Source organism: Haemorhous mexicanus, chromosome 4 (genome assembly GCF_027477595.1).
Source record: "Haemorhous mexicanus isolate bHaeMex1 chromosome 4, bHaeMex1.pri, whole genome shotgun sequence".
Lineage (NCBI taxonomy): Eukaryota > Metazoa > Chordata > Aves > Passeriformes > Fringillidae > Haemorhous > Haemorhous mexicanus.
In genome coordinates this window covers 60,758,279-60,782,621 of record NC_082344.1, presented here as the reverse complement: position 1 = coordinate 60,782,621, position 24,343 = coordinate 60,758,279, and the positions used below count along the sequence as shown (strand labels likewise).

The 24,343-nt window shown below is 36.8% G+C and overlaps 1 protein-coding gene across 6 annotated transcripts in view; it reads right to left on the bottom strand.

Annotated features, from left to right (window-relative positions):
• KCNIP4 (potassium voltage-gated channel interacting protein 4) overlaps positions 1-24,343 on the bottom strand; it is a 389,223-nt gene that overhangs the window by 30,866 nt on the left and 334,014 nt on the right. For 3 of the 6 annotated variants that reach the window (XR_009486281.1, XR_009486280.1, XM_059845081.1), the window contains exons 2-3: positions 14,301-14,402; positions 9,422-9,546 (exon numbers count right to left, since the gene is read on the bottom strand). Coding sequence is in view for 2 of the 6 variants with exons in the window: in XM_059845081.1 (XP_059701064.1) it covers positions 9,422-9,546; positions 14,301-14,402 (227 nt within the window). In the remaining 4 variants the exon portion in view is untranslated. The remainder of the gene's footprint in view (positions 1-9,421; positions 9,547-14,300; positions 14,403-24,343) is intronic. The other 3 variants (XR_009486283.1, XR_009486282.1, XM_059845082.1) reach the window with 1 other exon arrangement.

Genomic DNA, 24,343 nt, shown 5'->3' with positions numbered 1-24,343 from the left:
ATTGCTTCCTAGATCAGTGTTTTTTCAGGCATGAGTTTACTGTGATTTCTACAGATATGGAGCCTGGCCATTGAGGGGTAAAGTATCTCCCTCAAATACACTGCCCACACATCTCGCTCTTAACACCAAGGAATTCAGTGCTCATTTTTCTCTCCTCTAGGGATGAACTTTGCTATCTCCAGCCTCTGGGAAAGTTCAGTTTCCCACAGCCACCAGCCCCCCCACTGGCACTCCCCACTTTGTTCCCAAGTCGTGTTGGAGGAGGCTTTGATCAATGGCTGAGAAGCAATCTCTCCGATAGCCAGGGACCCTCTGAAAGGTTTTGGCTGTCAGACCAGAGCCATTAAATTAGGCAGCTGTCAATGTGGAGCCCACGCAGGCCCTGAAGCACTGCTATAATGGTCTCAGGCAACCCAGAAGGCTTTTTAGTGTGATAGTAAAGGCTTTTAAAGGTGTGTGGCAGTTAATAAGCCAGTCAGAGAGCCAAAAGGTTGGAGTCTTTAGACTTCTAGTTTCATGCTGTGTTTACTGAGTCATGCTGTCTTCTGAGTTATTGGCTCCCATTTCTTCTCTGACACTCACCGTATCTAAGATCTTTTAAGAATATTTCACAATGGAATTCGTTGGGTTGAATAAATTCCATTACTTGAAAGCTAATATGAGAATCATTCACATAACTGAAATGCAACTGCACACATGTCCAGCTGATCTAAAGAATACGGGCTCTGTCTGACACTCTCACTCAAAGGTAAATGCAGGTTGACCCAAGACTTGTAATAAACTTCCCTGACACTGAAAGACTTGACCTTGAGGTCACTTGTGATTTGCTATTTTATTTGAAGATTTACCAGTGTTTGTGTTTAGCACAGATGTTGATCTAAAGATATTTGTAAACAGAAATTAATTCTGTTGAAATAAAGGAAGGACTTTCATCTGTTTCATTTACTTCTGACAAAACCTGTATGTTGCTAATTTTGTTCACATCGATCAGAAATTTAAAGTAGAAAAAAATATAAAGATCCATAATCATTTGGAAATTCCTGGGATCCATGACAGATACCTGAATCCAGCACAAACAAGATTTATCTTTTTTATGGATCTATCAAGTCCATAGGACCCAAAAGGCTGAACTGCACCATCAGAAGTTTCACCAGAAGGTATATTTATTCCTTCTCCCCTCATTTTTCAGGCTTAGGATCCCCACCTGAAAACACATGTCCACATGCTACATCTGAATTGGAGGGGAACAGAGAGATAACTTAGTACAAGATTAAATAAAGAATTATAACATTTTGTACACAAATTCTTTGAAAGTAAGGAAATTGTAGCAAGAAAGCCAGGTAGAGGGATTTTTGAATCCCTCTACTCTCTACCTCTGCTGTCTCAACTAAAAAATATTCTCACAGAACAATTTTATGTTAAGCTGTGTGTTATAAAGTCCAATGTTTATGGCAGTTACAGTTAATATGCATAGCAGCTCATGAACAGAAGGAGATGGGCAGAGAAAGGAGAGTAAGAGGTGTCTCCTTACTAAATTTTTAAATTACAACATCATCAGAGCTGCATTGCACCAAAAGTTACTTTTCTAATGTAAGTGATTACCCAGAAACCAAAATCCAACCACTGCACATAACTCAAATACCAGGCTCTGTAGTGCTCAGCCCAGATGCTGCAAAAAAAGTGACTGCAGTGAGCTGTAGCCAAAGATGACATTTGGCCGCTCATATTCCAGTACATAAACATTTATATTCCAAAGTGGTGCACAGAAAAGCTCATGTGGTAGAAAACAGCTCTTCCAGCAGATGAGTTACACTGAGCATCTGGCTGGTAAGGCAGAAGGTCTGCGCTGTGCTTCAAGTGTCAGCCTGGCACTTGTGAGCCCCAGGGAGAGCACACCAGAGCACAGGACAGGGTATTGCCAGTTCCAAATAGGAGGGGCTCACAAGCATACAGAACAATAAAATTCCACTAAAATCTAATGTGGGCTTTTTTTTTTTTCGTCTTTTTTTTTTTTTTTAATTTTTTATTAAAGCAGAACTTTAGAGGCATTTGGTGCTCTGGACTCCTAGTAATATTGGGTATTTATGTCACAGGCTTTTTGTACGTTTCTTAATTAGAGATTTGGCACCTACCTTTTTTAGAGATAATTCATGAACAAGCAGCCACTATTATGAAGACAGTCCTTAGTAAGTTAGATGACATTTTTTCCCTAGTGAGCACAACATGAAGTGTCTCGTGCAAGCCATGAGATGAATAGAAGTGTAGGGACTGAGGTCATTATTAACCCCCAGAAAGAAGATTTCAATCTCTGCTAGTAACTGTGAGACTAATTGAAACAAATATCTCTGCTGAACACACTAAGATCTGTAAATTTGACCTATACCCTAGGTCTGTCAAACTGTACTTCCAAATTATTTTACTAGAAAACTTTTTGAAATGTGTCAAGTCTCTTTACTAACACTCAAAGGAAATATATAATGAATGTAAGAATTATTTATTGCTCAGATTGTTAAACGATTTTCACATAGCCTTGTTTGAAATATGGAAGAGTTCCTTCTAAGCCCCTAACAAATGAATGCCAAATGAATGAATAATAACAAAATGCTTCCTTGGCAAGGGCTGGTTATTTTAAAGTTATTCTTCAGTCATCTAAAGTTGATAAAACAATTGATTTGAGGCACAACTGGAAAACAAGAACTTAACTTTAAAAAAGGGAGATTTGAGCTATGTGCATTATACATGTCTACTGAAGCCTTAGAGAGAAACTGAAGATTTACAGAAATCTGTCTGTTGACAGCACACAAGGTATCTAGCTTCTAGGTTTACCTGCTTGATCTTCATTATGCTGGTATTTATTGTTTCGTTTAATAAGACAAACAAGTCACAGGAGTTTTCTAATGTAGGGGAATGTTAATTTTCAGTTTGAATTATTACTATCTGATTTTCTTGTAAGATTTAGAACTTCCATTTACTTTTTTTCCATTTTATTGGCATTTCTATGCTCAAAGTTCAGCAGGTTCATATGGCACAACCTGTTCAGCTGTCATCACTATGTCTGTCTGAAAAGACAAATTGTTGATATTTCTTTGTATGTACAACCCCTGCATGTCCACAACGCTGGTGTTCAAACACTGCTTTGTGCAGAGGGGTCAGCACCTCTGCAAAAGCTTTCAGCACAATGGGAATGTCTCATGCACTGATGCCCAGTACAGCATCCCCTGTTTGATATTCAGTCACAGAGGGATATAGCTGAAATGGTTTTAGTATTGATTCATGTTAGCCAAGGAAACCAGGTAGAAACCTTTAACTGATTTATATTTTTCTTCTGGGCTCTCTTCTGCTGGGTCTGAAATTCTGCATCTGGAAAGATCTTGCTAAGACTGCATGATGTCAAGCCCTAAGACGTGTACAGACAGTCGTCAAGTCTCAAAGAAAAGCAACTGCACCCACTGCTGGTCAAATTAAAAATCTTCCTTGCTGTCCTAGGGCCCCACATGGGAAGTTGAAAAGCATATTTAAGCTCTAAGCTACTTCACCTGCAAGAATAAACTTTGGAGGACTGATGTCAGGGGCAAAATATTATTGCATTAGTTCTATTTCCACTGATGTTCAGCTTTCTGTTCTGGTCTGTATTAATCTTGAATCTGCATTTACTCATTGCAATACAAACACACAGGTTCAGTACAGAACTGGATGTGATCACAACAAACTGAAGATCAATCTGAACTGAACTGAACAATCCTATTATCTCTGTGAGACAGAGAAAGCTGATCCAAGCTAAAATATTACTTCTTGTAGCATGAAAGCCTCTGTTGCATAATATACAATGTTCCAGAGGTCTAAACTAAGAGGATTATGTTGTCATTGTCCCTTGTCATGCTTTAGAACAGGTGGAAAAGGTTAAGTAAGAAAGCAAGGAAAATGGAATGGAGGTTCAAAATCTCTGTTTTGGATCATCACAAAAATATTTTAACTCTTTGCAATGCCCATTTTTTCATCTCTTTAATAGTCAAATGTCTATATCCCCTGTAGTACAAAATTTCAATTTGTACTAAATAATTTGTAATCAAGACATTGATTATCTTAGAAACTACATTTGAAAGACAGAAGTGAAATACAGAACTGTACATCTCTACTAGCCATAGGTCAGAGGCTGTGCAAATAGCACAGCCAAAAAGGTAAAAGCCATCCATGTGTAGGACACTGAGATACATTTCTCATACCTTCTTTCATACCAAGTAGGTTCCAATTGCAGTGAAAAAAACCAAATAGTGCATATAGTGTTCCTAGAATATCATGCATACAAATATTTAAGAAAAGTTTAATAATTCTGAAAACTTTAACTTTGTCATTCAAAATTACATTGAGGTGTTTCAGCTTTTGCACAAGTTTGTGCATATCCTGCAAAATGCACATTATACACCCAACTTTCATCTTCATTGCTAAGCAAAAAATTACGGGAGTAGAAAAATGTTTTATACGGTGAAAATTATTTGTATTCCATGTACTAATTCAATTCTGCTCTTCTAAATCTCAATTACTTCCCAAAAATTTATAATTTTTCTTTTGTTTTCAATACTGTAATTAAATGGGAAAATGTTCAAACACAAAACTCAAATGCTTCAGAAAATCAGTAAGTGAGCTTTATCACCTCTGAAACTAGCTTCCATTAAACTTTCTGTGAGACTCACAAATGCAACACACAGAGATACAATGTTTCTACCAAATCATAACTGAAATTTAAAAATCTCTGAATAAATGATCATATTTCAACTTATGCACATAGATGGGTGCTGTGGAGAGGGAACCATCTTTGATATGTAACATTGACAGATTTATTATCATTCTTTGTCTAATTTGCAAAAGATAAAAAAAAGTGTATTAGAAATTCCCAATAAATGTCAAAGGTGTGGAGCTGCCTATTTAAAGCTCCAGTATGTGTCCACTGACATTTTTATGCATTTATGACTTCAATCTACATTTTCTCTGACATACTGCCAGGTAAAATTAAGGTTCATGAAAAATCCTTCCAGTTTTTCTGGAAAAGTCCAGGAGCTTCACAACACAAAGCTCTACAAAAATTTTTACAAGAATGACTAAGCAAAATGAAAATATTATTAACATTTAAATTTAGCACAGGAGCATCTTTTGTGCAGCAAAAGCATTATCTAGGTATTTTTTAAATGGATGCTTTTAAAACTGGGAGACATCTATCAATGGACAGAAGAGAAAGAAAGACCACATGTTGAGTCCATGCTTGATAGTCTGTACAAGTTATTGTGAAGTACCACTTGTACTAGGACTGCCACAGAGCTGTTGGTTGGAAAGGTTAATGACTGCAGCAATCACAATTTCAATTTACAAGAAATGGGATGACAGGAAGCCAAATACAAATTGGAAATGTCCCACTGTGGTGGCAGCTGAGCAACAATTCATCAACAGCAGCACAGAAATATTGCAAAGCCAGAGTGCTGGGGACAACCTTTTCAGCCTGAGAAGGGCTTAGGCCTTATATTAAGCTCATTTTTCAAGGATAGTATAGAAGCTTAAAAATGGCTAAATTACCTAATATAGACATAAGTTCTCCCTTGATAATTTTTCATATAGTAGTTGTGTCATCTGAAGGTGCTTATCCCACCTCCTTATGTTTTCTTTAGAGTTTATACCTTTTCATTTTAAATGTTGACTTTGAGTTCTACCAAAACAGCCATTGTCCCACAGGCATTTCAATCATCTTTGAGCATTTCCTGTGAATATACTCTAGCTCTTGCTTACACAGAACATCAGCTCTACTACAATGTGATCTGAGACTTTCTAAAGCTTTCAGGTGTTTACATACACACAAAGATGCTCTGTGAGACCCTCTGCTCCTTCTGCCTGGATTTTGCATGTAATTTGTGTTCAGTGGAAAATCAAATTGATGATAATAAATCAAACTTTGTAATCATCAGCACTACAGAAATACAGGTGTATTTTACTGCTCTCTTATCTGAAGTCAGCCAGAACTACTTGTAAGCAATTTGAAGTCAGCAATAACAAATAACTAGAGGTAAGCTGTAAAAAGTTCTGTTCATTCCTTTCTTGGAAGACACATCCTAAAACTCAAAAGGATTCAGGGAAATAAGCAGGCTAGAGTGAGATTCTATAGACAAAAGCTTTTCAATTAGTACTAATGTGCTGTAGGATGCTGCTAATTTCATCTAACAGGACCACAACATCAGCAGAACTACTGTAACTTAAGTTCATGCTTCAATTTATCTTGCTTCATATACTTGGATTATTGAAGAGATAGTAAGACAGGCAAATATCAGGTGAAAAGCATAAAGCACAGAGGTAGGATCTGCACAAGATTTTGATGACATGATGTTAAATATGTGTGCCTGTGTCTTTCATTATTAAATCTTTTCAATAACTTCCTTCTTAGTGGAACGATTCAACAGAATATCACAGACTCAGAGAATGGCTGGGGTTGGCAGGGATCTCTGGAGATATCTGGTTGCACACTCCTGCACATGTCCTGAGGAGGATCCCCAGGACCATGTCCAGAGAAGTAACTTTTGGATATCTTCAAGCAGGAAGATGACACAAACCCAGTGTGCGATCTGGGCTGGTGGTCAGTCACCCTCACAGTGAAAAAGTGTTTCCTGATGTACAGAGGGAACATCCTGTGTTTCACTTTGTGCCTGCTGCCTCTGGTCCTGGCACTGGGCACTACTGAAAAGAGCCTGGCTCCATCTTTACACCCTCCCTTCAGATATTTATACATGCTGATAAAATCCCTGCTGAGCTTTCTCTTCTCCAGTTTGCTGGACTCTCTCCAGTATGCCCATACTTTTGTTTTACTGGAGGGCCCAGAACTGGCCACAGCACTTCAGATGTGGCCTCACCAGTGCTGAGTGAAGGGCTAATGTGGCCTCCCAGGCCTCCCTTGACCTGCTGGAAGTGCCTTACCTAAAGCAGAACTGCCTTTTCTGCATAGACAGACACATTTGCTGGCTCATGCCGCACAAAGCAAAGTGAGTGTCCAGCTGGGTGGCACTCAGGAGAAGCTGGTACACACAGCAGATGTGTGAAGCACACAGGCTTATGTGTGCTTGGAAATATTGGCAGGGTAGCACTAAGCTGGATGACAATGTGAGAAGGCAGGGGGCCTGTGGCAGGCAGAAGAGGATGATGGAGCACTGCAAGGGGGGGATGGTCCAGGCACAGAGCATGGGATACATTGCAATGCCATTGTGGATCAAAGCCACTCAAGATATATTCAGTAAAAGGTAGATAGATATGTGAGAGGAAAGGTGAACTAATCAGCATAGACAAGATGCTCAGAGAGCTGAGGCAGACTTGTCCTACCAGTTCTCTGAAGTGATTAGAGAACTGTGATCTAGCACCATATGTTGCAGTAGAAACTGTTAATATGAGAAATAAAAAAAACTCCAACTCAACAAAAAGCTTGAAATCATCCATTTCTGAAATCTAATGCTTGGGCTAAAGAATACTACTTTAAACTGATTTTTCTTTATAACAGTCACTATCCCTGGGCATGATTTACAGCATTTTAGATAATAATTGATAACTTTGCAATGATATTATACACAAAACCACTGAAGTTCATGTTCATTAACTCTATCATCTAGTCAAAGATATATTATACATGCATGTCTTGAATTATCATGTACTGATAAGGAAATGAAAAATATGGATAAAAATGTATTACCGTGTCTTACCATCAACATTCCTTTGATGTAAGTAGAACTTACATCTTGGAACAGAAAAGCACATGAAGAGCTGGAATTCCTCTTTTCAGAAAATGCTAGAAAAAGTATCAATTAAAATACTTCCATATAACCTATTCTCTCATTCTCCACACTTCATTTTATGCAAAGAAATATCAAGGTTCTTAGTTTCTGAAACTCTAGAAATAATTATTCTTGAGAAACAGACAGAAGGCTTATTTTATCCACTATATTTTGTACCTTTTTGCCTTAGATAATTAGGGACATTAGATCATGATTTGCAATGCCTGGAGAATATTGTCATTAGCAGGGGAATGTTCTCTGGAACCCTGAGGAAATGAAAAGCTTTTAAGAGCAATCACTGTTAATCACTAACATGCCAACATTATATACTTTCTGGAACTGAGATTGATATAGGCAGGACACATTAAGTGACTCTGTCTTGCTTGCATTTTAAGCTTTTGGTAAAAATACGTGTTTAAAACAACCCTTTGCATGTCTTGCTTTCTTTACAGAATGCAGGAGAGCTAAGAACTGCAAGATTTACATTTCTTGTACAACCTATTGAAGATATCCTCTCTGATTCCATAATGGAGCTTCATTGTGTTTTTATTAACTCATCTGAGTAGTAAATGCCACAAACAAGAAGGGGGAAAGAAAAGCTAAACTACAGGGTGATAAATGCAATTAAATTAATCTTTAGCTTCAGATTAGCAGGAGACATCTGCACAGTTGCTATACTTACAGCTGAAATTATAGATTAAAATTAAACATTGATGATTAAAAACTTGCTATCATTAATTTTTTAATATAATATTTCTTTAATATTTTCTACCCAATGTTAACTGCATCCAGCATTCCACATATTTTCCAAAGAGATAAAGGATAGTAAAATAAATAGAGAAAAAGTATATTTTTAAGAAAACAGAGTTCAGCACTACTTACTAACATCTTTTGAGTTTTATTTCTTTGCTGTACTAACCATGCATGCCTCACAAGTCAAAGCCAAGCCCAGCACTACAGGGCAGCTGTACACACTGGAAAATGAGTCAGACTACACCCATGTACTGGGGTCCTCAGTTGAGATCCCTGCCAAATAAAACACTGGACCTGCCCCTACATCACACATTTTCAGAAAAAAAAAAATAAAATCGCAATTACTGCTAGGAAAGGGAAGTGTATACATCTGTAGAACTAGTGAGAACTGATGAAGTTATCTACAACTGTTCACCAGATAAAAAAGTCATCTATTGCAGTTGAAATCAATTACTTCTTGTGACAGCTCCTATGATACAAAAATCAAAATCTTTCTTCTTACTGACCAAATTTTTCAGGACTCTTCCATTATTGCATCCTTAGACAAACAACCTCAATGCAATTTTCAAGCTGCCTTTGAACAAATTCCTACTATATAAATAATACTTATTCTATTAAGAATAACTTACTTCTCCTGCTAAGTTATAATTATTCTCTCCTTGATGCTTTCTATTTTGTCTGCATCTTTTGTTCATTAAATAGTTTAATGACTTTAGACCAATTGTTTCACAGTGATTGTTTCCTCATCTGATCAGATATGAAGTATTTAGCTATTGAATCTCATGAGCTGCATTGCTAGTCACTCTTTCACAGCTGAGACTGCAGTGGCACGTCCCATAAACAGATTGCAAATTCAAAAAGGAAGTGCTTACATTCTTGAAACCTCTATATAAGATCTGAAGTTCCTTCTTTGTGAATTTACTCTGTGCTTCCAGCAGTTCAAGAGCTTCAGGTCTATGTCGTACTGTGGCCATTTCCATTTCATCTTCTACAGTGTCTGCAGAATACAAGAGACAGAGAAGGAAAGCTCAACAAGAAATACAGGAAATAAAAATATTTAACCCTTTCAAAAAGACAGAGAAGAAAAAAGGAAAGAGTGAAAGGGAAGGGAGGGAAAGGAAGAGGGAACAGGGGAAGGAAGTGGCGGAAGTGGTGGAAATGGTGGAAGTGGCGGAAGTGGCGGAAGTGGTGGAAGGAAGGAAGGAAGGAAGGAAGGAAGGAAGGAAGGAAGGAAGGAAGGAAGGAAGGAAGGAAGGAAGGAAGGAAGGAAGGACATTCTCTTAAAGACTTGTTTTTGCAGCTTTAATGACAAATGATGAGTCCATTTTGAACTCATAGGAAAAGGGTGTCTCTCATCTGCTTCTGTGGCTGCAAAGAATAGTGAATAGCAGTGATGATCCAGTAGCTGCATATTATCTCATGAGTAATAATACCAACAAACTGGAAAGCCAACATCCTGCAAGAGCATGCATGATACATTCAGTATGACTTTTTTGTTTGTACAACTCTTTGACCAAAGGAAACAATTTTATAAAACTTTAGCTACTCCAGAAAACTATAAATTTCCATTCAGTTAGATAATGGATGTGAATTGACTGTATCAGGCTGGGATTTTTATTGTGAAGTTGTCTTCTGGAAAGCATGTGAAATTGATGTTGCACATCCAGCAGTAGATCTTACTTTGAGTATCATACAACTGACCTTTTAGGAGAAATATTATTGAGGGTGAGCAGTCTAAGTGGGGAACATGAAAGTTTTAGTGACCTCTCCTTTAGATAAGTAAAAAATGTAGATATACTCATTCAAGGTTTACAGCTGAGAGTAGACTTAATGGGAATTAGCAATGCATTTTTTCCTAGGTAGAGTTTTAAATGTGAAAGTTGAATGAAACAGATAAAGGAACTTACAGTAGAGTGACAGTTACTTGTGATCAAATATATAACTGTGTGTGTCCATTTCTAAGTACTGACAGCCTTAAACATAACTTATCTAGTACTCTAGATTAATTTAATGAAACCACTGGCTTATTTCAGTGTAAGAGTTATAGGAACTATAGCAATATAACAATACAAATGCCCAAATGTCACTTCTACAATGTTGAAGATACATATTTTATTTCATTAGAATCTGGGACTCTTTATTCTTAGAAAAAAGTTTTATTTGGTTCAATATTCATAAACACACAGTATTAGAATACTCAATTAAAGTAGTATTATGCCTACAGTTTCATATATTTTTGTTCTGCTATAATGCAGAAATAATAGCTTTCAGCTGCTTGGGAGAAATTTGGCATCAGAAGATACAGTTCAGCTAAACAAAAAATAAAAAACCTTTAAAGAGATATTTAATAATATATAAACTATTTGGAAAAATCTTCACAAAATTTAGGGCTTTGTTCTTTCTCTTGTGAAAAATATGGTGCTGTTAGCACTCTTCTCACAAGGATCATCTCAGTGTGATCCAGATGACTTTATTTTTTTTTTTATAATCACAACTCGACACTAGGTACTTAGACTAAATTGGCAAAAAAATCAACTCGAGAATAAATATTGCTGAAAGCTCACTTGTATTTTATACTGGAATTGTTACATGGGATTTAAATGAGTTTTGTTTTTAGACAGAAAAAGACTTAACTTGAAATGAGTTCTCTAAGCACCCATTTGTAAAACATCTGGCTACCTAGAGAGACATCTACAAGCTTTTGTGGAAGCTAAATGAATACACATAATAAATGTGAGGCTAGAGATAAAGGCCAGACAATGTGCTGAACACAGAATTTGGTATATCCTTAGTAGTAAATATTTTTATTGCCTTTAAATGATTCAGTGAGCATGTAGAAGACTGTAATAGGCTGATGATGTAAATGAAAAGGTTTAGTATACCATTCTTTACACTTGACTTCTCTAGTGTCTTATAGATAGAAATAATAAAAATGCAAGATCATCATAAATTTCCTTAAAATCAGCCAACTGTGATGACTAAAATGTGTTAGCATTCATGAGTCATTTGCAGGTTTTTAATTTTTTTCTTCACAGTTCTAGATATCAGGCTGGAAAAGAAAAATCTATACTTTAAAATATGCAGGAAAGTGTGTGAAAATCTATTTTTACTATTTCTATTTTTATCTATTTCTAAACAAATAATGATTTCTATGGCATTAACTATTTCAGTTCTTTGTTTTATTCAGCCTTGATCAGTTAGGAATACTTTTTTTTTCACAGAAATGAAATTTTGTGTCAGCTGAAAACCAGAAACAAGTTCACAATCCCTCATTAATGTACTAAACAAAATATTCTTACTGATTTAATTAATTAGTAGATTTCTTTAGCTAAATAGTAAAGACATTTTTTAATGTAAATGTCATAGGAGATATGTTTTGAACCTTTCATTATTCATTAAAGAACAAGATGGTAAAAACATAGCAAAAAGCAAATGTACTCTTCTGTATATATCTGTAAAAAATTGTGCACAAACTCCACACTATAGCCTCCCTCACTATTTAATAACTATTTAGCATGCTTTTATTTTTCAAAACCACTGAGTGTAGTCCTACCCAGTGTACTAGCCCACGCACATATCTAGGGAATGATAGTTTTAAGTTTAGACTTACTAGACTAGAGCACACAAAGTGTTGTTTTACATGCTTTTTTCAATAGGAATGCTGAAATATGTTCAATACAAATGCTGAAACAAGATTTTACATTTTTGGATAACCTTTGTAAGCACATATTGATAGAAGGGCAGAAATGCAAATTCAGGCCATATTCAATATATATTCAGGCTATATTCAGTGTATATTTCAATAAATTACTTGTTAAAAAATATGTCCTTGATAATTTCTAAGGAGCTCACACCATGTGATTGTTATTGCAAATGGTGCTGTTTTCATTCCTAGGATACTATAATGTTGCTTCTTTCATGCTAGCAGAAATGAAATAGCACATTATGTCAAAATGGAATAATAATGGTGTATATCTACAATGATAGTCTTATTCAAGATTTTCACTTGATATAAGATTCTTACCTAATGTAGCACTTAATTATTGAGGAGATTACAGAGAAAATTATTGAATGCACCTTTTTTACCACTTGGTTTTCAAATAGGAAATATTTAATACTCGTTTTAGTTCAACATCTCTCCTGGTTTATAGAATACTTTCAGTAAGGAAAATACAAGTTTGACATGGTCAAGGTTTCTGAGACTGACTCTAAATATATTTGGTTACTTGTGCAGATGAAGAGCTTACATAGAAATGTGCAAGGAACGAGGATGTGTCACTCTCCCAGCAACTTCAAACAAACACATCAAACTTTCTATTAATTGTGTTCTATTTCCTTATCTATTCCATTCCTCATCCCTGGAAATGTTCAGGTTGGATGGGACTTTGAGCAACCTGGTCTTGTGCAGGAGGACTAGACTAGATGATTTTAAAGGTCTCTCTTCCAACTCAAGCAAACCTGTGATTCTCTGATTCCTTTTATTGTCTAGGGCTATATTGTTCAGGTCGTGCAGCTGAAAGTAACTTATCCAGAAAGAGTTATTAACAAGTGCCCCAACAGTAACTGCAGTTTTTAAGATACCTTATTTTCAATTGAAACATATCAGCTGAAGACACCATGAAATAAATAATTCAGTGTATATCTGGAAATTTAGCCCTTTTTATCTCAAATACTTAAGAGGAAAGCAAGCACCAGAGTTTTCTCTACAGAGGAGCATATGAAAGGCAGTGAAGGGGGATAGCATAAAGAAACCCTAGATCTATACCTGTGAAGTCTTGACATTAGTAGGGGCCTGTATTTCTAGTCGAGTTGCCTTTGGTTGTCCTAGATTCACTAGACATAGGGAACTGCTCTTGCAGGCCTTTTTCACCTGAGATTGATTGATATGCTGAGAAGAGTATACAGGAAACACATGGGCAATTCAGCTTCTGGCTTTAGGTGCTCATATTAGTGCCTAGAATTCAGTCAAATTAACCTAGATTGAACTGAATCCAGAGAGATATTTTAAAATCTGCTATAGGAATGAATTTATATAGGAAGACATTGTAGTGTTATTACTATAATTAATCTCTATCTAGGAATATATATATATCTATGTATTGATCTCTCTCTCACTCCTGCTGGCCCTCTGTATTTATCTATTACCTACTCTGGAGAGATTTTATCAAGACCTTCAGTATAATAATATCAGTGTGCTTTTCCTGTATATCCACATTCACATTCTTTTCAATCTCACTCTTTCTTTTTCTCTCAGACACCAACTTAATTTCCCATTCCCTAAACAGTTTGAAGTTCCATATTTAAAACCTGCAGGGCCAATCCTTTCCTCCCAGACCAGGTGTGATGGTAACCCCCTGTGTATTGGATAGCAAGCACACACAGTCACGTGCATAAAAATGCCAAAAAGTTACCAGTTTTTGAATACATGGAGAGCAGGTATTAAATTTAACCTTGGAATCACTTGTCAACTAACTTGCAGATCATAAGTGCAAAGTGATAATCTTTGGTTATCCCCTCTGCTGCAATTTCCAAGCTCCTGTGTGGCAGACTGTGGCACTGGTCTCTTGCCATCCTACTCTGCATAGACAAATCTGTGCATCACTAGATTTTAAACCTCAGCAAACCATATGATTACTTCAGCAGATATCTCGCCTCTCAAATGAGCAGTTAATGAAAGTATACCTTTTGATGCATGCAAACCTAAAAATAAAAAAATAAAATAAAATGAAAAAAATGAAAAATAAAACTTGCTTTGAGTAACAGGAGATGTCGTTTTGGCAGCCGAGCAGGGCAAGAGCTTCATAAGTCGCTCTTTAATGCTGCGTTTGGTACTGTTCTGAGCGTAGAGGAAACCTAAAAAATATATTATCAGGACTGTTAACAGAGGCTTGAGAACAATTTCTGTACATGCTGCAGAGTTCATCAATAGAGCAGAATCCTGATGGGAAAAGGCCAAACAGATTGCAGCCACCATGAATCGCAAAGGGCAACCAGAATTTTTGAACAGGACAACAAAATTGTTTTGTCTTTGTATCTTTCCTGCATCTCTCCAATACAGGGGATTTGTTTGTCTGTGTGCATCTCTTGTAATAGTCTTATGACCCACCTTGAATCATCTAACAGAGAAGTGTCAGATTATTAATTTGAAACAACAGAAGGTAAAATAAGATATGTAAAAATTTTAAGGGTAAAATATTTTAAAGAATTTTAAGTCTATTTGATTTTGAATTTCAAGACGGAAAACAGAACCAAACCAAAATGAAATCTCAAAGATATCTTTTGTTGTCCTTTCTGGCAGACTTCTAATTCCATGGCTGAGCTTTCCCATATAATGAATTTGGCAATTGTGACAACCAATCTGGTACTTTTGCCTTTTCTGAGTAGTAAAATACCAACCATGATGTGTAGTCAGTTTCCCTTTAGTATTTGGCACTCTACATATATAAAATATAACTATTATTTATACTCTCATTTTAAAGACTAATTTGGCTGAATAGCTAATGTTCATGTGCAATAAAGCAGCTGAACAGCATCACCCTTATTTACTGTGATGGAAACTGTTGGAGTATCTCCCTGTGAGGCCAAACCAACCATCTTATAAAAAATGGGTGACATGAGCAAGCATTGCCTGGGTGGATATTTGCTGCAAATGGCAGACTTAACACCTGTAAAACAGCTCAGTACCTGATTTATGTTCCTGAGAGAGGCAGAGCTTGGCTGGCACATTATGCAGCTCCTGCACTTTTCATCTCAACTTCCTGCATGGAAACACAAACACTGCTCTATGATGGCTCTTGCCACAACAGCTAGAGTGCAAAACAGATGGGGCAAGAGATGAAAAACACAACTGGGCACAGGCACCAGCATAATCTTTGGTTATCCCCTCTGCTGCAATTGCACTGAATCCTGGTGTTAGCGACATGATGTAGAACTGTTCCCATGCCATCTTAAGTATGTGCTTGTATTTGGGAACAGCAAGCAAGAAGCTTTAGGGATATTAAACTTTGTAAATAAAAGGGAAAAACTATCAGTTTGTATATGAGTAAAACATTGAAGGAAATTAAAAAGAAATGAGAAAAACCAGGGATGACTCAGCCACAGCCTGAAAAAACCAACCAACTTTCAGCAGACAAATTCTGCCTCTGAGAGAGCAGCAGCTCTGGTGAATACACAGAACAATCCAGTTTCAGCACAAGGTCAGAAAGACCTAAATGACTATCTCAGGAAATGTCTCAACCTTTTAATACAAATAATAAGAATGAATACACTTTTGTCCTGTAGCACCTAACCATCAGCTCAGCTCAGAAATATAGTGCAGATAAATGCATAAAATAAAATGCAGTCTGGGATCTGATGGGATCTCAAACTTCCTACTTTTAGTTTGAGCACCAAGCCTGAGCCTTTAAATGGGTAGCTTGCTGTCTCAGCTGGCAGTGTCTGCTGTATCACACTATTCCTGTACTGTATCTACCTGAGCTTGAAAGAAATCTTTTCATCTGAAAGATTTTTTTCTTAGGAATTTTTCTAGTATAGACACGATGCAGAAATATCTACAGCTATCTTATTTGTTTGAGTAAAGATATACAAAATTTACTATACACATATAATTGCATAGGTTCACACCTATGTAATTACTGATGATGTACACAATGCTTTAAAAAACATAAAGGGTGGTATTATTTCTAAATGGTTTGAAGCTAAAAGCCTTGAGTATATAGACAGTTTTGCTACTTTTAAACACAAAAAAGCTCATGGAATTCAATGCAAGCCATATGGGCTTTGCAGTAATATGATTAAGGTCAAAACCAAAATAATATATATAGGAGAAAGTAATTTCAGAGGAGTGAGTAACTGAGGAGAACAGTATAGCTCTGTACTCACTTCTGGCAGCTAATTTAAAATTTGACACTATGGTCAGGGCAGAGGTGAGGGGATTAGTTTATCTTCTCACAGTATGAGAAAACAGCATGGAAGCTTTTCATTCCCAGTGGCTGCAGTTAGTTTATTCTGCAGCTACTGCTGTTATGATCTCCTGATCAGTACTGCAACTTTCAATGCTATTTTTCATGAGCTAAAATAAAAAAATACTTAATACAGAGGAAACATGCTGCACACTGAGCCTATGCTGTGTCAAAACACTAAAGGTGATCATGAAGGTGAAATATTTTAATAATTTCTGTGAATTCTGTATCTATTTGCAGTTTGGAACAGGTTAAAGAAAAATCTTAACCTCTAATATGAACATTAAGAAGCTGGTTAATCTAATAGATTAAAATTATTTACACTGTAGGAAACACTTATTACCAGTCCTTAAAATGACTGGTCATGAAAAGAAGAGCTACGAAGCATCAACACACTGATAATGATGGACTGATGCTATTTCCTTCAAACATCTAGAATAGAATAATAGCAATTCTTAGCCTGAAAACAGATATGCAGGAGAAACTGAACTTTGCAGATTATTTTTGGGTTTTGTTGTTTGTTTTTTTGGGGTTTTTTTCTCTCAATATTACGTTGACTAGAAATGTCATATCTCCAATCCCTAACCCAGTAAGGCACAAACTCCTCTGGGCTAGATGTGAAGGTTCTTCAAATTAAGGTTAGTTCACTGGTGCTGCTTGCTCGTGGATTTAATAATCTGCTTCCCTGCAATGAAAATTAAACTGTGAGACACATTTTTTCCCCAGAATTCACTGTGGGAGTGCCCTAGAACTCATCTCTGTATGACACTATGTGGAATTGTGGGCAATTGTTCCCAGAGGCACTCATGTTTTATCAACAGTTCTGTAACTGGAGCACAGCTCACATATTCTCACATCTTGGAAGCCCTGTACAGCTACCTGTGCACAGACATGGGACACACAGCACCCTGTGGGAGTGCCTGCTATTTAGCATGATTTATATCTGTAATTGCAACTGTTAAATTCACCGATGACTTAAACCTCCTGTGCAGAGATACTTAAACTAGAGAACTGTAAGATACTTAAACTAGAGAACTGTAACTTATCAATCAAGGTTTAATATCAAGAGTGCAACATGTGCTATGGCCAGTGCAATCTTCTTCCAAACTGCTGCTTTTAAAAATTGTACTTGACCAAAAGCATCCAGGTTGTTGTCATGTGTCTGTCCTAGTCACTTTTTTATCACAGTGTTGTTACTGCTGGTTATCAAAAAATATAAAAATATATAAATTTTTAAAAGCTAAAAACTATAAGTGATTAATAAATGACTGTATATTTCTAATCATACACATCTACACTTAGACTATCTTAACTCAGTGTATTTACTTTTTCAGATGTATGATCTCATCTTTAGAAAGACAGTACATATTACATATATCCCTGTTGTTACAGAGACAGGTCAGACTACCCCAGGAAACAGCATCCAGAAAGGAGTTTTCAGAGGCAAAATATCTCCCTTTCTAAGCGTGGTTGGTGCCTTTGAAAATTCTTTGTAGTCAGCATGAAAGCAAGGGTAGGTAGGCTACTTTTTGCAGCAGTGGCAGATAAATCAGAATGTCTATTTTAAACACCCACTAAGTGCACAAGATAGACCTTGCTGTTCCTGCCCTTGCCCCCAAAGGCATGCTCACCTTTCCAGCTTTCATCAAATACTCTCTATTCAAAGAAGTACCCACCTGCCTCATTGCTGCCGTCTTATAATGGGATTTAGGTGATAAATATACACAATATGAGTCTCTAAAGGTTTTTGGGGCTGGTAATCATCCTTTTCAGGAGCATGTTTCAAGTTCAAAAACTAGAAACAATTCTTCCAAAAATTTTCTCCTTGACTGTTAGTGAAGGACAAAAATCACATGTATACGACCTCTTTTTTCCCCCCCGCTCTTCTTTCTCTTCATGCTGTTTTATTTCTGTTAACTTTTTTTCCTTCTCAAAGTCACTCTCCTATATCTGGCAAAGTCAGCAGGTTAGCTCACCCTGTTTAAATCTAACTCTACTTTTTAGTCAGTAGCATTTACAATCCATGGGCCACCTCCAATGCCTCAACAGAAGAGCTAAGGTCCCAGCAGAGCAGGAGTTTGGATTTTGTTCACCTACAGGATTATATCCCTTCCCACAAAAAATGGGGAAAAAATCTGTTTTATATTAGTTCGGTATGTGATATTTTTGGAAGAGATTTAGCATAAGACCTGAAATCTAGGCTGGACAGATCATTTATTTAAATACAAAATTTTGAGACAAAAGTGACAAGGACTCTGAAAACTGGAAGGGAAATGCGTTAAGTGGTTTCTTGACATGATGATTTACGCTTAATTTCAGCTGTATGATGGAATTTCTCTCAGGGCCTTAAGGGCTGGCACCCTCACAAAACTGTTAATGGTTCGTCACAGATGGAGTGGCAGGGGAGACAAAATGAAGTGCAGGTTTCATATTCACAGTTCAGGACTTGTGGAAGAGAGACAAATCAGGGTACACGTGCCTTTTGTGTAGTGAGCTTGGGAATAGAATGAAATTATGTACAACATAAATATTTATAAGTCTCAGCCTCAGTTCTTTGGTAGCACCTGCCAAGGAGCTGTGTGAGTTGTCAGTAGGCTACGTGGTAGATCATCAGCAGTCTTTGTCAAGCCAGAAAAACATTCCTGACAATCTCATTTGTCTGTACACATGCATTTTATTGATTCTCTACTGACTCTAGCTTCCCATTTTCCATTGCAATATATACCTTATCAACTTCATTGACTACTAAAACCCTATAGATCACATCAGATCACCCATGAAGCTACTGAGTTAAAAAATGAATGGCAGCATTTTAGGGAATATCTTAGAACTCTAATTTAAAAGTCCGATTGCTCTCCTTCACTTTAAATTCTCTTGTACATACTGTTATAAATCAGTCTTCCAATGGCAGATGCAGATTAGAAACTGATAGTTACACTTCTTTACCAATACACTAGAGATCAGAGCCAGTTGGGAAGGCTGGAGGCAACAGGATTTGATTGAAAATGAAGGGCAAAGAGCCAGTGATCTTGTCAAAACCAGTAACTACACTTTGGCATTTGTAGGATTATCAAAGGAAAAAGGATGAAAGAAGAGAGGATTAAGTAGTATCACTGGAGAGAAGAAATAGAGTAGATAAGCATCAAAGTATAAAAGTGATAAAGCAGAGAAATGACCATACTTTTCTCTTGACAGTCTTCATTAAATTTCCCAACTACAGCTTTATCACTCCATCAATGCCTTTCCATTATATATATGCAGTTTTTCAATCTGAAAAACTGCTTATGTTATAAGCAGTTTCTATACAAATGCTCAATGTAAACACTACCTGAAACTGTTATAAACATCTCCAGGTGAAAATTGCAGAGAGTTTCTTCAGTGCAATACTTGAAAATGTACAAGTATGTCAAGATGACTTAATTCATTTAATACCACTTAACACATCGGCACACACACTAAGTGTGTGTAAAACTAAGCTGGTCCCCTATGACAAGAAAGATACCAGATCACTATTTTTCCCTAGAAAAATCACACTTGAAGTGGATGATGAGAGCATATGAAAAAATTCACAATAACTCAGATTTACTGCTGCCCTGAACTGTACAGTTTCCTTCCTTTTCCCCTCTCCCTTTTGTTGTTTATTAGAAGTTTTTATGTATCTTTAATGCATACAAATGTCCAGAAAACAATTTACATCAGCAGAAAGTTACTTATCTTGTGGAGATCTAGAGAAAAGACATTAGATTAGGAAGAGGTTTTTAAGACAGATGAGGGATCATTCTCTCTCTTCACAAGCAATTTGGTGCCACAGAAATAGCAAGTGATGCTGAGAAATGGCAAGTGATGCTGATGCACTGCAGATGGCTTCTGGATACAAAGAGTGAAGAAGGTGGAAACTTGAGTAACAGTGAAATGGGCCCTAGCACTGGGCAGACACTTCTGGACACCTCTATGGTGGTGTCCCTGGTCAGTGGAGAGCATGAAGGGCTGGCACCAGATGACACAGTAGGGGCAGTGAAAGGCCCCCCCCAAGCATTTAGCAGGTCACAAACAGCAGCACAGACCCATAAAGAAAAGCTGTTAAAGAGACTGAATTTCTACTAATTACTAGATTGGGTTTATCTGGTTTAGTGGAGATTCATTGAGTTTTGCAATGGAGGAAAACTGATGCTTCAACTGAAATGATGGATCTATTCTAACTTGGAGGCTAAAAACCAATGGCACAGTGCCTGTGCTGTAAAATATGAAAGCAAAAAAGGAAAAATACCATTGTAAGAAGACTAGAGAAAGCAAGTGAAAACAAAAAAAAATTAGTCTACCAAAAGTGAATGACTGAAATCAAATGGGTGATATGAGATGAGCTGGAATGAAAGAGAGAAAAAGTAAAGAAAGGAGAAAAAGAAAAAAGAGCAAAAATGCTGAAGAGGAGATAATAATTTGAATGAAAAAGTAAAGAAATTTTAATGAAAAAGAAAGGGACCTCTCAAATATTCATTACCTCTAAATTTAGCTTTTTATCTAAACTGTGTCAATGCCATATGTGAACATGTTCAGTGCTGGACTCAGACACTCACATTTGCCAAAGGGACAGCAGCTGGAGTCAGAGCAGGGACATAGGTGTCCCTGGTATGTGGGAGTCAGAGCAGGGACATAGGTGTCCCTGGTCTGTGGTGTCACTCTGGCTGGGGCCAGGGGGTCTCTGTGCCACTCACTGCAGTGGGTGGCAGTCCCAGCTACCCTGCTGGGTGTGTCCTGAGGAACACCTACAGCAGGCTCCAGGGTGAGTGAGAGGCTCAGTGCCAGTGGCTGCTGCAGATCCCAGGTGTCTGGTACCACCTGCAGGGGGGAGAAGCATCTGTGTCTCCTCCACATCACATGTGTGGTGTGTTTTGTAACATCCCTTAACAAGCACACCAGTATTTTGTGAAGTCTTTTCATACTCATTAGGAAAGTTAAAGACCAAAGAGAGATACTTTTAATGAATAACCTGAGGAGGATACCTTCATAGTGTTCACACTATTATCTAATTAAGATGAGTGGAAATAATTAACTTGCAGTGCTCCAGGCAGTCATTGTAATGTGCTTTTTGAATGTTTTATAGGAATTTAGAGAGAACTACCACAAAATGGTGAAATTAAACCAGCCCATGCTTTTCAGTTCTGCTGAACTAGTAAGTGAGTCAGCTATCACCCAGGTCAGTCAGGAATAGGTAATTTCTAAGCCTGCTCTCAAAGTCAACAGCAAATTTTCCACAGAATTCTGCAGGATTTCTCTGGAGGTTAAATTTTATATTTCATGCTTAAATTGCTAATATTTTTCTGCAATTGTTTGTGGTTTGGGTAAAGCTGATTTTGGTTGGACATCACACTGTCTTTGCACAGAAGACACCACACCTTTCTGGCATACTAAGAGTTTCCAGTTGCTAAGCTGCTAGTCTTAAGGTAAAATGCTCCACTTTCCACTGATAATCTGTATCCTGCTTTCAAAAAATTACCTTTTTTTAATAAGACAAAAGAAGAGCAGAAAAAAATAATGAAGATGTTACTTTTCACTTTTGCAAAAAATCTAAAGAAAACAAAAATTGTGCCATTATTAAATGCTTCATTAAAAAAACTATAAAGAAGAAATAGAAGAAATTGTTATAACTCCTTCCACTTCAGCAACGAGCCTTAAAACCAAGCGTTACATTATGTTTACATTTACATTTCCTTTGTACAGAGGTTATTTACTATAAATTATTTGATGTAGTTAGATCCAGTACACCCTACTAACAAAAAAGTAAGAGCAGTGTTTATTTCAAATTTTTTCTTGTTTCCTTAAGAGTGATACAGCTACTTTTGTAGTTTTTACAACTGTGTGCACAGCTCCATCTTGAAAACCACTTCTAGGCACACAAGAGGTGACAGTCTAAGTTGGTTAGAGTGTGGTGCTAATAACACCAAGGTGGTGGGTTCTTTGAATCTGTAATTAAAAACACCAGGCATGTGAGCATGATGGATTTTAGTATGACAGGTTTGCAATCAGACTGGCTAGAAGTGAAAAAATATATTCTTGTCAATCCCATCCCATAAGGACCATCGTGTAATTTGCTACAAAATGCAGAACTTCTAGTCGATCTTCTCATCCATCTTGACAACAGTTGCATTTAGAGACTATAATTAATTTCAGATAGGTTGAAGAATTGATGGTCTGGGTAGCAGTGATCATATACTGTAACTTTTTCACTAGAGTTCTAAAAGTATTAATTAAAGGAGTCTTTTTGAAGCAACAAAATCTTTAAGTGATTAATATAAGAATGTAACTGACAACAATTCCATGTGCAGTTTAAAGTTTCATAAGAATCAGGAGTCATGTATTTGCTGAAATATTACACTATGATGCATTTGCACCACTTTGATATAATGTTTAAATAAGTTTTAAAAAAACATAATTTTTTCCTCTTAGGAAAAATAAGTCTTTGACTTGATGGCAGACTCAAATGAACCCCTGGCTGAGGGTCCCTCTCTTCCTTTACAGTGTTTCCCATGACAGCATCTGACTGCTCAAGAACACCCCTTTCCTTTGCAAAACTGCTCAGTGATGTATTTGGGTGGGATTGAGAACAAATGCTTAACCTGGGCAAGTGTGAGCCTACCTTGCTGTCAAGTTCACATAACACTGATGTAATCCTGTTTTCTATGTCACATAGCTGAAGAGAAGGTGCAGTGTTATTGAAAGAAGAGAAAAAATGTTTTCCTGCTACTCCTTGCAAAAGAAAAAATGTTGGGGTATTCCAAGATACTTTCTGAGATTAGAAATTGCATTTATTGCCCTCTTTATTCAAGAATGTTTTGAAAGGTATCTATTCTATTTCAGCCAAAGGATACCATGTGTAGCAAAATCATGAAAAATTAACTAGCAACAGCCTGAAAAATGTTAGGTGATTACACACTGTCATAACAATGAGATTTATCTAACATGTGAAATATACCAAAAATAATACAATGTTTTCAAGACTGGTTAATTCACAGAGAATTGAAGAAAAGGCCTTTGGATTTCACCAGCCAAAAATCCTAATAAAATTAGTTCCTTGAACAAGGAAATGTGAAAACTGTCTTAAAAAGGGACTTTGAAACCTTTGCAAAAAACATTAGGAAAAAAGTTTCAACTGAAACTTTCCATCCTAAATGCTTTGCTAACCATGGCAAAGGACATATAGAAAGACTAATGCTGAAAGATAAAATAAACATCCCTTACCAAACAAGAGTTAAAACTTTTAGGTTTTGGACAGCTCTTTAAAGATGCTCTTCTCTAGGAATGAACAATCACATGCACAGTCACACACACAAACACTGACTGCAGCATCCTAATGCTAATAGCAAGTCTTCCCTGTGGCAATTCAGGACACAAGATAAAAGAAATAAAGTGCTGTAACAAGTGGAGGAAATTTGGTTACTTCCTCCTGACTTTGTAACTATTAAAACATGCAGTTTCGGGTGGTTGAAATGTTTTTAAGTTGGTAGTGCTCAATCTCTTCTCTTTTGCCTCCAGCTTCAATTTCTCCATATAAACTTCATATTTTAGTTCTCATTCATCGTGTATTAATTACATTCCTAGTTCTGGTATCTCCTGCACTCTGTTCAAAATCTGCTACTAAGATAAAATTCCTGCCTTGACACAAACATTTCATTCTGACATGGAGTTAGTGCTTGCTGCTCTGTGACATGGATAGACATCTCTTCTAAACTTGTCTCTCCCCACTGCTCCTCCAGCAGTAATACTCCTTTCTCATCTTGAGAAAACTCTCCACACTTTAAATATATGTAACTCATTTAGAGTAGTTACCTTAATATA